We start from the raw sequence: 12,681 nt of genomic DNA, 5'->3' as shown, positions 1-12,681 counted from the left end.
ACCAGCAGGGACTTCCCTGCAATGCCGAAAAAGGATGACCTCATCTGCACCGCCAGCGTAAATGAACCCTCAGCGGCTCACACTCACCTCAATGAAAGGCACAGAGGACATGGGCCTCAGTGGCACAGTGATAAGGTCATGCCTCATAGCCCCACTGCAGTCCATCCACTCTGCAGGTGGAGAGGCCACTGTGGGTCCATCACACTTGCACACAGAGAGCTCACATGCTGTCTGGAAGGGGGGGTTGGGGGAGGGGCTCAAGGGTTGAGGGCACCAGCAAACATCGCAAATGACATGCCTCCCTGAGCCTTATCCTTATATCTGCATGAACTCACTGCTCTGGAAGGTGCTGGTCAAGAACCCTTCTGGACAACCTACAGTGCATCAATCATATGCCATACAATCTAGTGGGTTATTTGTAAGACCGGAAGTGTGACAAAAATACATGAAACCCAATTGCTCTCAAACCCATCTTCTCTATTTGCACAGTAGAAGTTGAGCCATAATTGTAGAGAGAGGAAGAAGACAGAACAGGGTCAGCCATAGTTGAAAGAACAGATTGACTTCGAGGAGCGGGCAGCCCAGTCGGCCGGATGGAGTGGGACAGAACTGTCGGAAATGGAGAGATTGGCTTTTGGCTTCCACCCAGTAAAGATCCATGCACATCATAGAAACCTCAGGGTCAAGGGTGTCTCCAAGTTGGAGGCAGCTTATGCAGTCACTCACCCTCTCCTGTCTCACTTACAGGTGCCAGCAGGAAGAGTCCAAGGGAAGAAGAAGAAAAACCCGTGTCCAGCTCGAACACAAGCCCGGAGAGGAGCGAGGGCATTTCTGATGAACAAAGTGCACCTATAGATGCGTCACAACAGACACATGCGCCCTTCACCAGCCCAGAGTCGCACACCTGGTATTAGTTCTGGATTAGGAAACGTTTCACACTCAGCTGGTCAATGCATAGACTTGTGTCTGCAGCAGGAGGAGGCAGGGCAGCCAAGCTCACCGGCACTTGGAGGAGGGCTGGGGAAGAGGCATCTGCGGGATTTGAGTCCAATGACAAGTGTGTGGAATCGGCCATTCCAGGGATGCTGATGAGTCATCAAGAGACCGGGGAACATCAGACACAGATGTCGGATGCCTTCAGCAGAGTGGCACGTGAGGCGGAGGAGTCCTGCCTGCCTGCTGGCTGATGAAGTGGTGCTGTGCACACATGGAGGTCTCCATGGGGAGGGTGGAGGACTCCATGGAGAATCCAATCCAGCAGATTCTGCCACAGATGTGCACAGACCTGCACTCCATCGCTGTGGCCATGGGTGAATTTTTGTTGTGGCTACACAAGAGGGGGAAGGGGCAACTCCACCTCCCTCCAGGTGCCCCTTCCCCTCAAGGAGTCGGGCAGGGGCCCTCAAGCACCCAAAGGGAGGGGGAGCAGCAGTTGGACATCCCAGGACCTCCACTCAGGTCTCTCTGAGGGCGTCTGGCCCTTCCAAATCCCCTATACCTGTGACCCCTTCAACCTCATCCTCTGTGACCGCAGGGGGAGCAGCTGCCCCACAGCAGGACAGCCAAAGTAAGCCGAGACCTTCCAGGCCTCGGATCTCCAAGGGACGGCCACCAAGGTCATCCAAGGCAACAGGGCCAATGGGTCAGCTGATTGCCTCCACCCCTGCTGCAGATGTCGGGGGAGCACTTAAAAGAAGTGGTAGGGAAAGAAAAATTAACACAAGTGGTTGCACAGGTGCACCATGATTATTACACCTATCGAACTTTTGTAAATATAGCTCACTTGCACTTTAATCATGTCTGATTTGGTTTATCTGCGATATTCCTCAAGCCTTTGCACCCCATCCGCACCCCACCCATAATCTTCCGAGGGACACCCCAAGCGAGCCATGTGCAAGAAGTCTCCCGTGCACACTGAGCCTTTGCCCTTCACACTCTTATCAGTCCCAACGCCCTAGCATTGTAAATATTACATGCTAGGGTTCCCCTTCAGTTGTCCAGTTGAGCTGACCTGCATCTCCACCCACCCTCGATGACCCCGTGCAGCATCTCGAGATCTCCATCACGAGGCTCTGCATGGTTGCAACCAGCCATGGTAGTAGTAACGTTTGAGGTAGAGTCTAACACCCTTTCCCCTCCCCCAATCGCCCATACCCGCCCCCCCCGCCAAATAACCATTGGCCCCACAGGAATTACTTTCAACCTCCCCACTGTCACCCTTCAACCCTCCCCCATCACCCTCCGTCCCATCCAGGTTAATGTAGAGATCCACCACCTTAACAATAGATATGCCCACTCTAATCCTTCCAACCTCCTAAATCAGACTCACTTTCCATATCCGTTCCAACAGCCCTCGGTGTCCCTTCACACGACCTCATTCCACACTCACCCTCCCACCCTAGCAACTGCCCCTGCCCCCTTTAACCATCACCATCCCCTCCTACCACTGGTACCCTCAGTTTGCCCCCCAGGAATCCTCTGTTGACTCCACTGACCCTGCCCTCTGAAATACCTTTCCCTCAATAGCAACCTCCCCCAGCCCATCCACACCTTTGCCCAAGCCCCTGCGTGCCTGCCCAAGCCCCCTCCCCGCCTGCACTCTAACAGGGCCCTTCCCAGCCCCTGCTCCATATCAACTCACTCACTGCAAGTGGATCTTTTCTTTCCCCTAGCAGCCCCAAGCTCCCTTGCCCCCTTCTAGGCCTGCACATCCAGCCCCACCTCTTCATTCTTCTCCTCCCCGACTTCCCTCAGCACAGACCCTCACTATCCAGCAGTACTTCCTGCAGCCTTCCACCTGCAGCTTGATGATCCAGACCCCAGGAGAAGTTTCTGTGCCAAGGGCCACCACCTCCTGGATGTTGCTGCGCAGAGAAGATCCACGTGGTTGATGCTCCACCCATCCAGCGCTGCATGTGGTATTCTAGGCTCTGGTTGCTGGAGGCCTCCATCTTCTCCTCATCTCCGCGAGCTGCCCCAGGCCTTCTCAAGTTAAGTGCCAACATTTGCATGCCACATTGGTCGAGGCATGTTCTGGGCTGGTGTGATTTCCTGCTGGCGTCGCGGACAATCGGGCATGAGGGGATGCAATTCCGATCCTGCCTTCATCTGCATCCCATTAGCGGGATGCAAATCGGTTTCACGCCGGCCTCTGGGGGGAATGGCGGGTGGCACACGAGATGACTTTGAGTGGCTCTCACGCTGCCAGTCCAATTAATGGCATGAAAGGTGCTAAATCTAATATTTTGTCATTTGCTTATCCCGAGAAGGTTTGTTATATTGATAAAAGCTGTATAGGATTTCAATAGTAAATGTCTGTGTTTTCTTCATTACTGGAATATTTTTAAGTCCCGACTTGCTGCTTCCATTTGTATCCGGTAATGCAGAACTGCGCACAGCGTTTGTAAATTGAGGGCTACATTTGACAAAATGTCAGCTCCTAAGAAAGCAAAGTTAGATGTCCGTTCATTTCCACCTTCTTGGACAGACGAATTTGGATTTATTCAGATTGCTGTCAGTGCTTTCTATTGTGAAAGTGTTTGTCACACCTCAACTGTTCAACTACATTTTTCAAACAAAGCACGAGAAAAGCTTTCTCAGCAAAGCAAAATTGTGGGCATCAAAGTTTAGAGATCTGCGGACTGCACTTGAAGCTACCGAGAGATCATGGGGCCTCTATTCTGACCTGCTGGACGTCCCTGCCAGTGAAATCTAACTGTTTGCAGAAAATTGCATTTGCAATGCTTTCAGCATTTGGATCCACATACCTGTGTGAACAGGTATTTTCACCCATGAAGTCAGTCCTCTGTCCCTCTCAGAGCTGGTTAACAAATGATCATTCAGAAGTTTGTGTGCAGCTTAAAGTGTCCAAATACATGCCAGACATTGGAAAACTCAGCAAGGTAAAGCAAAGGCAAGGATCACACTAAACTGGTAAGATCTGCATTTTAATTTAATTTTAAATGAAGTTTTTTAAGCTTTTTAGAGACCTTGTTTTTTACACCCAATATAGAGACCATAGAAACATTAAGATGTATTACTGGCATGTGAAACCTTCAGTTAGAGTAAATAAATGAAGACTTAGCTCTAGACAGTTTAAGACATGACCACCAATGGTAAAATGATGAAAATCACGGATACACAAGGTACCAGGTTTGGAGGAAGCCAGAGGTTTCATATGATTGTAGGGCTGGCGGAAGTTACAAGGAGTGAGGAAGGGGTGAGGCCTGAATTATATCTAAGCCATTTAAAAAAGATGAGTAGTAAAAAGCAAACTTTAAATTAAACTCTGGTGTCACTACAGAAATTTGATAAGTAGTAATGTCAAGAACCTAAGAATTTAATAGTAGCTATTGTTTCTTCATGGGGTTATTTTTAAAGCTGTCCTTCTGACTTCCTGCTGAAACTTTTGGGGCAAATGTAGATTTTTCATGAGTCTTCCACCGATGTTATGGAGGTTGATCAGGAAAACCGCATGTAAATTCCACCCCATACTTGCTACTACTCAGGCACAACCACTGAGGAGGTGGGAAGAGGTAAGATGAAGGCTGTATTTTACTTCCTACCTCCTTTTACATATGGTCTATGACCACCTAATCTCCTCTCCCTATTCTCTCCCCACTGCCCCACCATTCCACCGCAAGGTTAACCTGGTCTTGAAATCAACCCCCTCCCGCAACCCCTCACCCCTCCAAAACAGCTTATTAGACATGGATTATCCTTCTGCTCTATAAAGAAAAAGTAACAAACGAACAAACTTTCAACTGAAGAGAAAACCAGAGGTTTTGGAGTGCCAGGGAGTGGGGGAGGGGTCGGTGTCATGGTAGGACAGATTCCTGCTATCCAGATGCTTTTGTTAATTGCTAATGAAATGCCCCCACTTGAAAATATGGAGCTATCTTCTCTCTTTCAGATCCTGTACTTGTATTTCCAGCAATTTCTGTTTTTAAATCCAGGTTTCCAGTTATTCTATTTCACTAAGGGTATTTATTATTGTAATAGAGTTGACTCCATGGTTCAGCTGTACTATGTGCCTTTTTCACTTGTTCCATATCTTCTAGGCCTCTCATCACTTTTGCAAATGCATGGGAACAGTCTAGCATTCTATTTGCATAATCGTACATTTAATATTTAAAAAAATGAATTAAACATTTGAAAAGAATTTAAATCATTATTTCAAGGCTGTTTATTGTCATGAAAAAAGACTACCATTCCTTTAGCAGTCACATAACCTAGTATATAAATATCAACTAAATACTAACCTGTGTCCAGAGACCCACAGCCAAGAAGAGCTTGTTTGTATTTATTCAAACTCTCATCATCATTGTCCATCTGCTGAATTTCTTTAAGTGTCTTCTGTGCTGGTGCTTTGTAGTTTGAGTCAACTAAGGCATCCTCTTCTACCGGATATAGCTCTGGATCCTTGTCTGCCATAATATCTGAGAAAAAAAAATTAAGAACACAGATTTATTGTGTCAGTTAGCTGCAGTAGTTGGTTTTGAATATACCTCTTGATGAATAGAAATTCCAATTACATACAGTGTGCATATCAATAGTAAGAGACTTTAAGATTAATACTGTCACAACGATATGACTTGTGCATGTGTGATATTAATCTTTAATTTCATTGGCTGCTCTAATATATATTGAACTGTTTTAAAAGGACTTCTAAAAAGAAAGCAAAAACATTGGACTGAATTTTGAGGTTGGCGAGAAGGGGGCGGGGCCTGCTCGCCGACACACAAAATGATGTGGGATGACGTTGGGAGGAACCCCCGGTGTCATCCCACCCTAGTTAAATTTTCAGGAAGGCAGGGGCACAGCAAAATCAGCTGTGCGTCCGCCGACCTGTCAATGGCCAATTGAGGCCATTGACAGGATAATTAAAACAACCTTAAGGCTGGTGGGCAGGCCAGGAGCCCCAGCGGGGAATAGAAAAACCATGAAACCTCATCCACCAGCGGGATGAGGTTTCAGGTAGGGTTTAAAAAACTTTAATAAAGTTTTAGTGAAATTTATTAACATGGAGATGTGCACTCTTTCGTGCGCTTGCATGAAAGAGCGCACTCTTGCATTTGGGGAATTCCCCCCACCCGCACAGTGGTGCATAGTGCTTCCAGCCAGGTGTCACGCTGGGCAGGCCTTAATTGGCCCACCCACTTAAAATGGCACCGGGGCCCACTTCTCCGGCGGGGATCGGCTCCCCGCTCGCCGGAGATTGGGACAGGCCCGCCTGCCCGGTAGGCAGAAAATTCTGCCCATTGATGTAAGATGGCTGCCACAGGTCACCTGACATGTCTATTATTACAAGTTGACTAACTTCTGGAAGTTTCCAATGTGGATTACAATTTGGACATGTCAAGGCAAACGTCCTATGGAATTTCACACTTGCTGATGTCAGGAGTTACTTCAGAGATGAATTGAAACTGTAACTGGTTCTCACCATTTGCATTTCTATAAAGCTACCTTTCAAGCAGAAATAGAAAGTCTACCAGGACAATAGCTATATAGAAGGTGTTCTTCCTATCTGCTCACAGGGAAGAATGGACCATTCAGAAGTGATGGCTGGGACATTAAAGAAACTAATCACCCAGGCCAGAAAACAATAGCCAAAGTCTATCAAGACATGAGCTAATCAATTACCTTCTGTGGAATACCCAACTCACAATGGGGAGAGAGGCCATGTGACCAGAATAACCATTTTAAAATGTCTTTTATTACAATACCCAAGCTACTAAAATCAATCTAGAAAAAATCTGCCAATGGATCAGTAAAACCATCTCTCTCGCCTTGTTTTCAAGTTCAAGACCCTATCTCTGAAACATTTTGGAAGCCACCACAAAGATAGAGAATTTCAATCAAAAGAAACCTTAGCTACAATCGCATCAACTTTTGGATTACAGATTAAAAGAGACTGTTTCTAGCAATTGCAATTTACATTAGCCTCAACTCCGTTGGAATTTCAAGACCACCATGGAAAAAAATCTGCCTTAGCCACAAACACCAACTAAGGACTCATAAACAGTGACCTCTCTATTCTTTACCTTTGATCATCGAATTTTAAATGTGGCCAAAAAATAACTCCCTACTGTATAATTTATAATTTTGCATGCTGGTTTTTTGTGTGTGTGTGTGTGTGTGTGTGTGTTGCGAAGGTCGGGATGTGGGTTTACCTTTTAAATATCTTTACATTCTTACCTGGGTAGATTTCTAGCACAATAAAGACTTACCCCTTTGTGTTTAAATTCAAGAAAGCCTTTCAGACTGAGTTTTTTGCAATCAGCACATAAGTATTGAAGTTCAGACACTGAATTAATACCTTTATCCTTATAAGTTACAAAATAACCCTGTTATGATCAATCGAGAAGTGGGAAAGAAAGGCCAAGTCCTGACACATGTCTTCACTGGGCATAACAACATTTAAACTGTGTGCAAAGAGTTGAGAGTGGTTTAATCCACATGGGCAACTGGGTTTATAATAACTCAAGAACTTGGCTAGCTCTAGGTTGGAAACATACACCACCGTAGAACAGTGGCGATCCCCAAGTTAAAGGGTAAAAGAGTGAAGTCTGACAAACTAATTCTATTTCAGTTCTGCAAAATGGCAAAACAGCTCTATTTCAGGAAGGTTCAATACCACAAATGATCAGAGTTATTTTAATCTCCCCCATCTGTTGAGAATGGGGGATGTGGAAGTTTAAAATAGTGCTAAATGACTTACTATCCCACCCCAGCCTGCTGCTATTTTAATAATTGGGTTTCAGGAAACATTGGTGGTGTGGCAACAGGTGTCAGCGTCATTAATGTGTAAATGTCAGGGTCCAATTATGTATTTACAACCTTGGCATGATAGTTATTTTTTCTTATTCTTTCATGGATGTAGCATCACTGGCAAGGCTAGCATTTGTTGCCCAACCCTAATTGCCTTTCCACTGAGTGGCTTGCTCAGGCATTTCAGAGGGCAGTTAAGAGACAACCACATTGCTGTAGGTCTGGGCCTGGAGTCACATGTAGGCCAGACCAGGTAAGGAATACAGACTTCCTTTCCTAAAGGGTATTGGTGAACCAGATAGGTTTTTGCAACAATCAATGATAGTTAGTTTCATGGTCACCATTACTGAGACTAGCTTTAAATTCCATATTTTAATTGAATTTAAATTCCACCAGATGCCATGGTGGGATTTGAGCTCATGTGCCCCAGAGTATTAGCCTGGGCCTACTGAATTACTAGGGCAGCAACATTGCCAGTACACCACCATCTCACCCTGCACCAGTCATGCTGAGTGCCAGAGTCACTGGTGAAGCATGGCAGCAAATCGCAGAGGGCAAGTGTAGACCATGTGTAGGACTGCAATATATTTATATAAACATATAAATTTGTGTCTGGAAAGTGTAGTCTATTAGCAACGGATCCTATCTCACTGTACTTGCAGTTTTATGATCCATTTAATACAATGTTATGCAATGTGATGGAGGGGGCAATAGATTCTGGCTGCAAATTCATGGATGAAGAAGTTAGCTGAATAAGAAAAACTGTATGAAGATTATGAAACCCATGCTTATTAGCAAGAACTAATGCATATCTTAAAATATTGGTTTGACCCCCTGAAAATGTTCGTTTTGACGGTTTAACAGTGACACTTATGTTGAGAGAAATATTGCTGTTTTGAATGGATATATTAACATTTTCTAAGAACAAATAGTGAATAGTTTTGTCCTTGGGTGGCAAGTTATTCCCACCAAAAACAGAGGCTCAATAATTTCCATCTCCAGTGTCAACAGCATATGGTTGGCATCATGTAGAAAGACAATGAAGCAGTGCTTTCCAGGGCAAACATGCCAAGCATGCTAGTCAAGCAAAGAAGGCTTTGATGGTTTGGGCACGTGCACAGGATAGAACATGGATGCATCCCTAAGAATATGCTATACAGGGAAGTAGCCTGTGCCAAGACACCAGCAGGGCACCCAGTGCTCTGATTCAAGGATACTGTCAAAAGGGATATGAAAGTCCTCAACATCAATCATGACAAGTGGGAAAGTCTAGCTGACAATCAATGCAAATGGCAACACCAGCTGTGGCCAGGAGTTCGCCACCACGATGACATGTAGGGCAGAATATTATGCTCAGCGTGCAGGCATGCGCCCGACACACCCGAGCGTAAAATGACGCGTGCGTCCCAATGTCATCATTATGTTTCACTCGGCGGGCACGCGCCTGAGCCGGCTGTGCGCCCGCCGATAATTAAAAGGTCTATTAAGGCCATTAACAATCTAAATAAATTCAAATTTATGCTGCCCGTCCAACCTTATGGTTGGTGGGCCTGCGAATAGGCCAAGCGGCCTTTACATTTTTTAGGAAACTTCATCCACGAGGGGGATAAGGTTTCCTAAAGCAAATAAACATAAAATAAAAACTTTATTTTTGAATTAAAAACATGTTCCTGCTCATGTGACAGAGTCACATGGGGGAACATGTTTTATTAAGTTTTTATTCACTTCATTTTTTTTTTACACCACTTCAATCTTCCTGAGACAGCTCCGTGCATCAGGGAGATTGAAGCACTCTTTCTCGCGCTTATGCAAACTGAGCACCAGGCCCACTCGCCCTCCTCCCCCCCGCCTGCACAGGCAGCGCTCAACACTGCCGCTCGTGATCCACGCAGGGTGGGCCTTAATTGGACCGCCCACATGAAGTTGCGGTGCGGAGCCGATCACAGGCGGCGGTCAGCTTCTCAACTGCCCCCACTGAGCACCCCCACCAAGGGCAAAATGTTGCCCATTGTTTCAGAAGTTCCAAAGGCTGAAGCAGAGGTCACCCTGCACCATGGGCAAGAACAACTTCATGTGTGGCACTTGTGGCAGACTTTGCCTTTCCAGGATTGGCTTGTTCATCCATCAAATGAAGAGCAGCAGATGATCTCATCTGACGTCACCAAAGTTCTGAGGCTGCATTCCCATTATCTCTTGCCAATGGAAGTATGCCAGTCATCTGGGAACAAAGAATTCTGCAAAATTAACTAATAATGTCTTCTTTATTATATAACGTTTTGAAGCTAGGGAGCTTACAATTTGTCAAACATTGACTTGCTTAATGATTGGATCCTCTTAATTATTATGGGCAGGATATTGAGTTCGTCGAGCGGGCCCGCTCACCGACACATACAATGATGCGGGATGATGTCGGGCGGAACTCCAGACGTCACCCCGCGTCATTTCCATTTTCAGGTCAACGGGGGTGCAGCCGAGTCAGCTGTGCGCCCATCGAATTGTCAACGGCCTACTGAGGCCATTTAAAAACTAATTGAAGTAGTTAAAGGACCTGCCTGTCCAAGGTTGGTGGGCAGGCCGGGAGCCCTGGCGGGCTTCAGAAAAAGCATGAAACCTCATCCACGGGCAGGATGAGGTTTCATGTAGGTTTTTAAAAATGTAATAAAAGTTTATTTAAAAGTGATGGGCATGTCCCAATTCATGTGGCAGTGTCACATGAGGGGACATGTCAGGGAAATTTTATTTGTCTATATTTCACGTTTTTGAATTTGGCGCTGATCTCCCTGAGGCAGCACTTAGCTTACAAGCACGAAAGAGCTCACTCTCAGCTTAGGGAAGCCCCCCCCCCCCCCCCCGCAAGCTGGCGGACATGATTGGCCCACCCAATTGGGGGTGCCGATCAGAGGCATGCCCACTCACGCCCGCTCCTGAACTTCCCCTCCAACGGGGGGAAAATTCTTCCCTATATGTTGTGTATATTTTGTGGTCAGCACTCACCACTTACCTCCAAGAATTGTAGATTTCCCCTTTCCTAGCGGTGGTTTAAATCTGCAATAAAGTCAAGGGGATCTCCAGGTATCCTACAGCAGTGATGTCAACATTCAGATTAAGCAGCTAATCACATTGAAGGATTCTCACAGACAGCTAACCAGGCAGTTAAAAGTACTTATTATCCTTCAATTTTAATTTTAATTTTCAGATAGCATAATAAATGATTATGATTGGATTAAGATTGAAGCTAAAATATCATAAACAGCTTTATGTTTTAAAAAAATGTGAATTTATTTCATAATACAGAAATGTGACATTTCATAAACATAAACATAGCATGTCAGGGCCAGTGAAGATTTTTAGCAGTGATGATGAATTTCGTCCACCATTTAAAAACCTCATTCAACAAGGTGTAACTTTTTCAAGGGTTTCTACAGTGAGGCTGACAGGATAAAAATGGAAGATTGCCTTGGGATTACAGTCTGGGGGCCCCCAACAGTATAGCCAGTGGAGGAGTGTAGATCACTTACATAATCTCTGCATTTCCACATTAATCTACACAGGTGTTGTCAGCTTTGGTGGAGTAATAAAGGCGAAGGCTGACAGTTTTGCCGTCATTAGCACCACAAAATCCAGGCCATTACATTCAAATTGTTGGAGGGTATTTATCCATTCTTCCCAATATTTCAGACTCCCAGGAATATGTGGCAGGAAAGCTATTAGGGAAAAAGGGAAACTCCATATATACGTGGCTTGTGGCATCCCTCGGCAACCCTACCACACCCAAAGAATGCATTTATTATCAAAGCCGGGGCACCACCAGGAAGATTCTTGGTTACACCACAGGAATGCTGAGGCAGAGGTTCAGGGACCTGGACAGGTCTGAGGTCATCTTACAATATATCCACATTAGGTTGGAATTCGGTTGTTGTGGGGAGTGAGATTGGAGGTTGAAGCCAGGGCATAGAGGGCCCCCACCCTCACGCAATCCCATCTGCCCGTTCGCGTCACAAGTCCCCTTGATGTGACCACCTCGGCTCAGTGGCAGCACTATTGCCTGTGAGTCAAAATATTTTTGTGTTCAAGCTCCATTCCAGAGATATGAGCACATACAGTATTTCAGGCTGACACTTCTGTGCAGCACGGTGAGAATGCACCACTGTCAGAGGTGCCGTGTTTCAGATGAAATATTAAAAGGTTTTATCTGCTTTCACAGGTGGACATGGGATAACTCATGGCACTGAGGGGAGAAGAGCCGGGGAGTTCTCCTGGCATCCTGGCCAACGTTTACCTCTCAATCGATGCCAAAAGCAGATGATATGGTCATTTATTCATTGCTGTTTGTGGAACTACACTATGTGCAAATTGGCTATCATGTTTCCTACATTATAACAGTGACGACACTTCAGAAGTGCTTCAATGGCTGCAAAGCACTACTGAACACCCTGAGATCACGAAGGTGTTATATAAACACAGGTCCTTCTTTTTATTAATTTCTTAAACCACACTTTCTTGAAAAAATAGTCTGCATTTTCCATGTTTGGTTAGCTGCGCGCTCAACATTGTGATTACTTACCATTTCCAAGTCTGACCATCGGTAGTAATTTGCCACACCACTGCAAGTCTTGTTGATTCATTAAATCAGACGCCTGGCACAGATTATGCTAATAGGGTTTTGATTTCTGAATGAAGGTCCTACAATTGATCCTATGTCTCATATCAGCACAAATATCCCAATGGGGCTCAGTTAGTCTTTCAAAGCAGGAAATAAAAATGCAACACAATACTCAGCCTATGTTAAAGGAACAATCATGTATAAGTAGTTTCATTCATCTTTTTGGGGATATTTAACAAATTATTTTGTTCACAAATACAATCTGATGACAAGTCGCAGAGAAATACATCATATCTTTCAGGTGCAAT

General features: G+C 45.3%; 1 protein-coding gene across 1 annotated transcript in view; it reads right to left on the bottom strand.

Moving 5' to 3' along the window:
- The window catches only part of arhgdig (Rho GDP dissociation inhibitor (GDI) gamma), a 66,546-nt gene that overhangs the window by 37,994 nt on the left and 15,871 nt on the right, over positions 1–12,681 (bottom strand). Inside the window, exon 2 of the mRNA XM_041205717.1 lies at positions 5,262–5,438. Coding sequence (XP_041061651.1) covers positions 5,262–5,438 — 177 coding nt within the window. The remainder of the gene's footprint in view (positions 1–5,261; positions 5,439–12,681) is intronic.

This window comes from Carcharodon carcharias, chromosome 15, assembly GCF_017639515.1.
Source record: "Carcharodon carcharias isolate sCarCar2 chromosome 15, sCarCar2.pri, whole genome shotgun sequence".
In the NCBI taxonomy this organism is placed as follows: domain Eukaryota; kingdom Metazoa; phylum Chordata; class Chondrichthyes; order Lamniformes; family Lamnidae; genus Carcharodon; species Carcharodon carcharias.
This window is presented reverse-complemented; position numbering and strand designations above follow the sequence as displayed.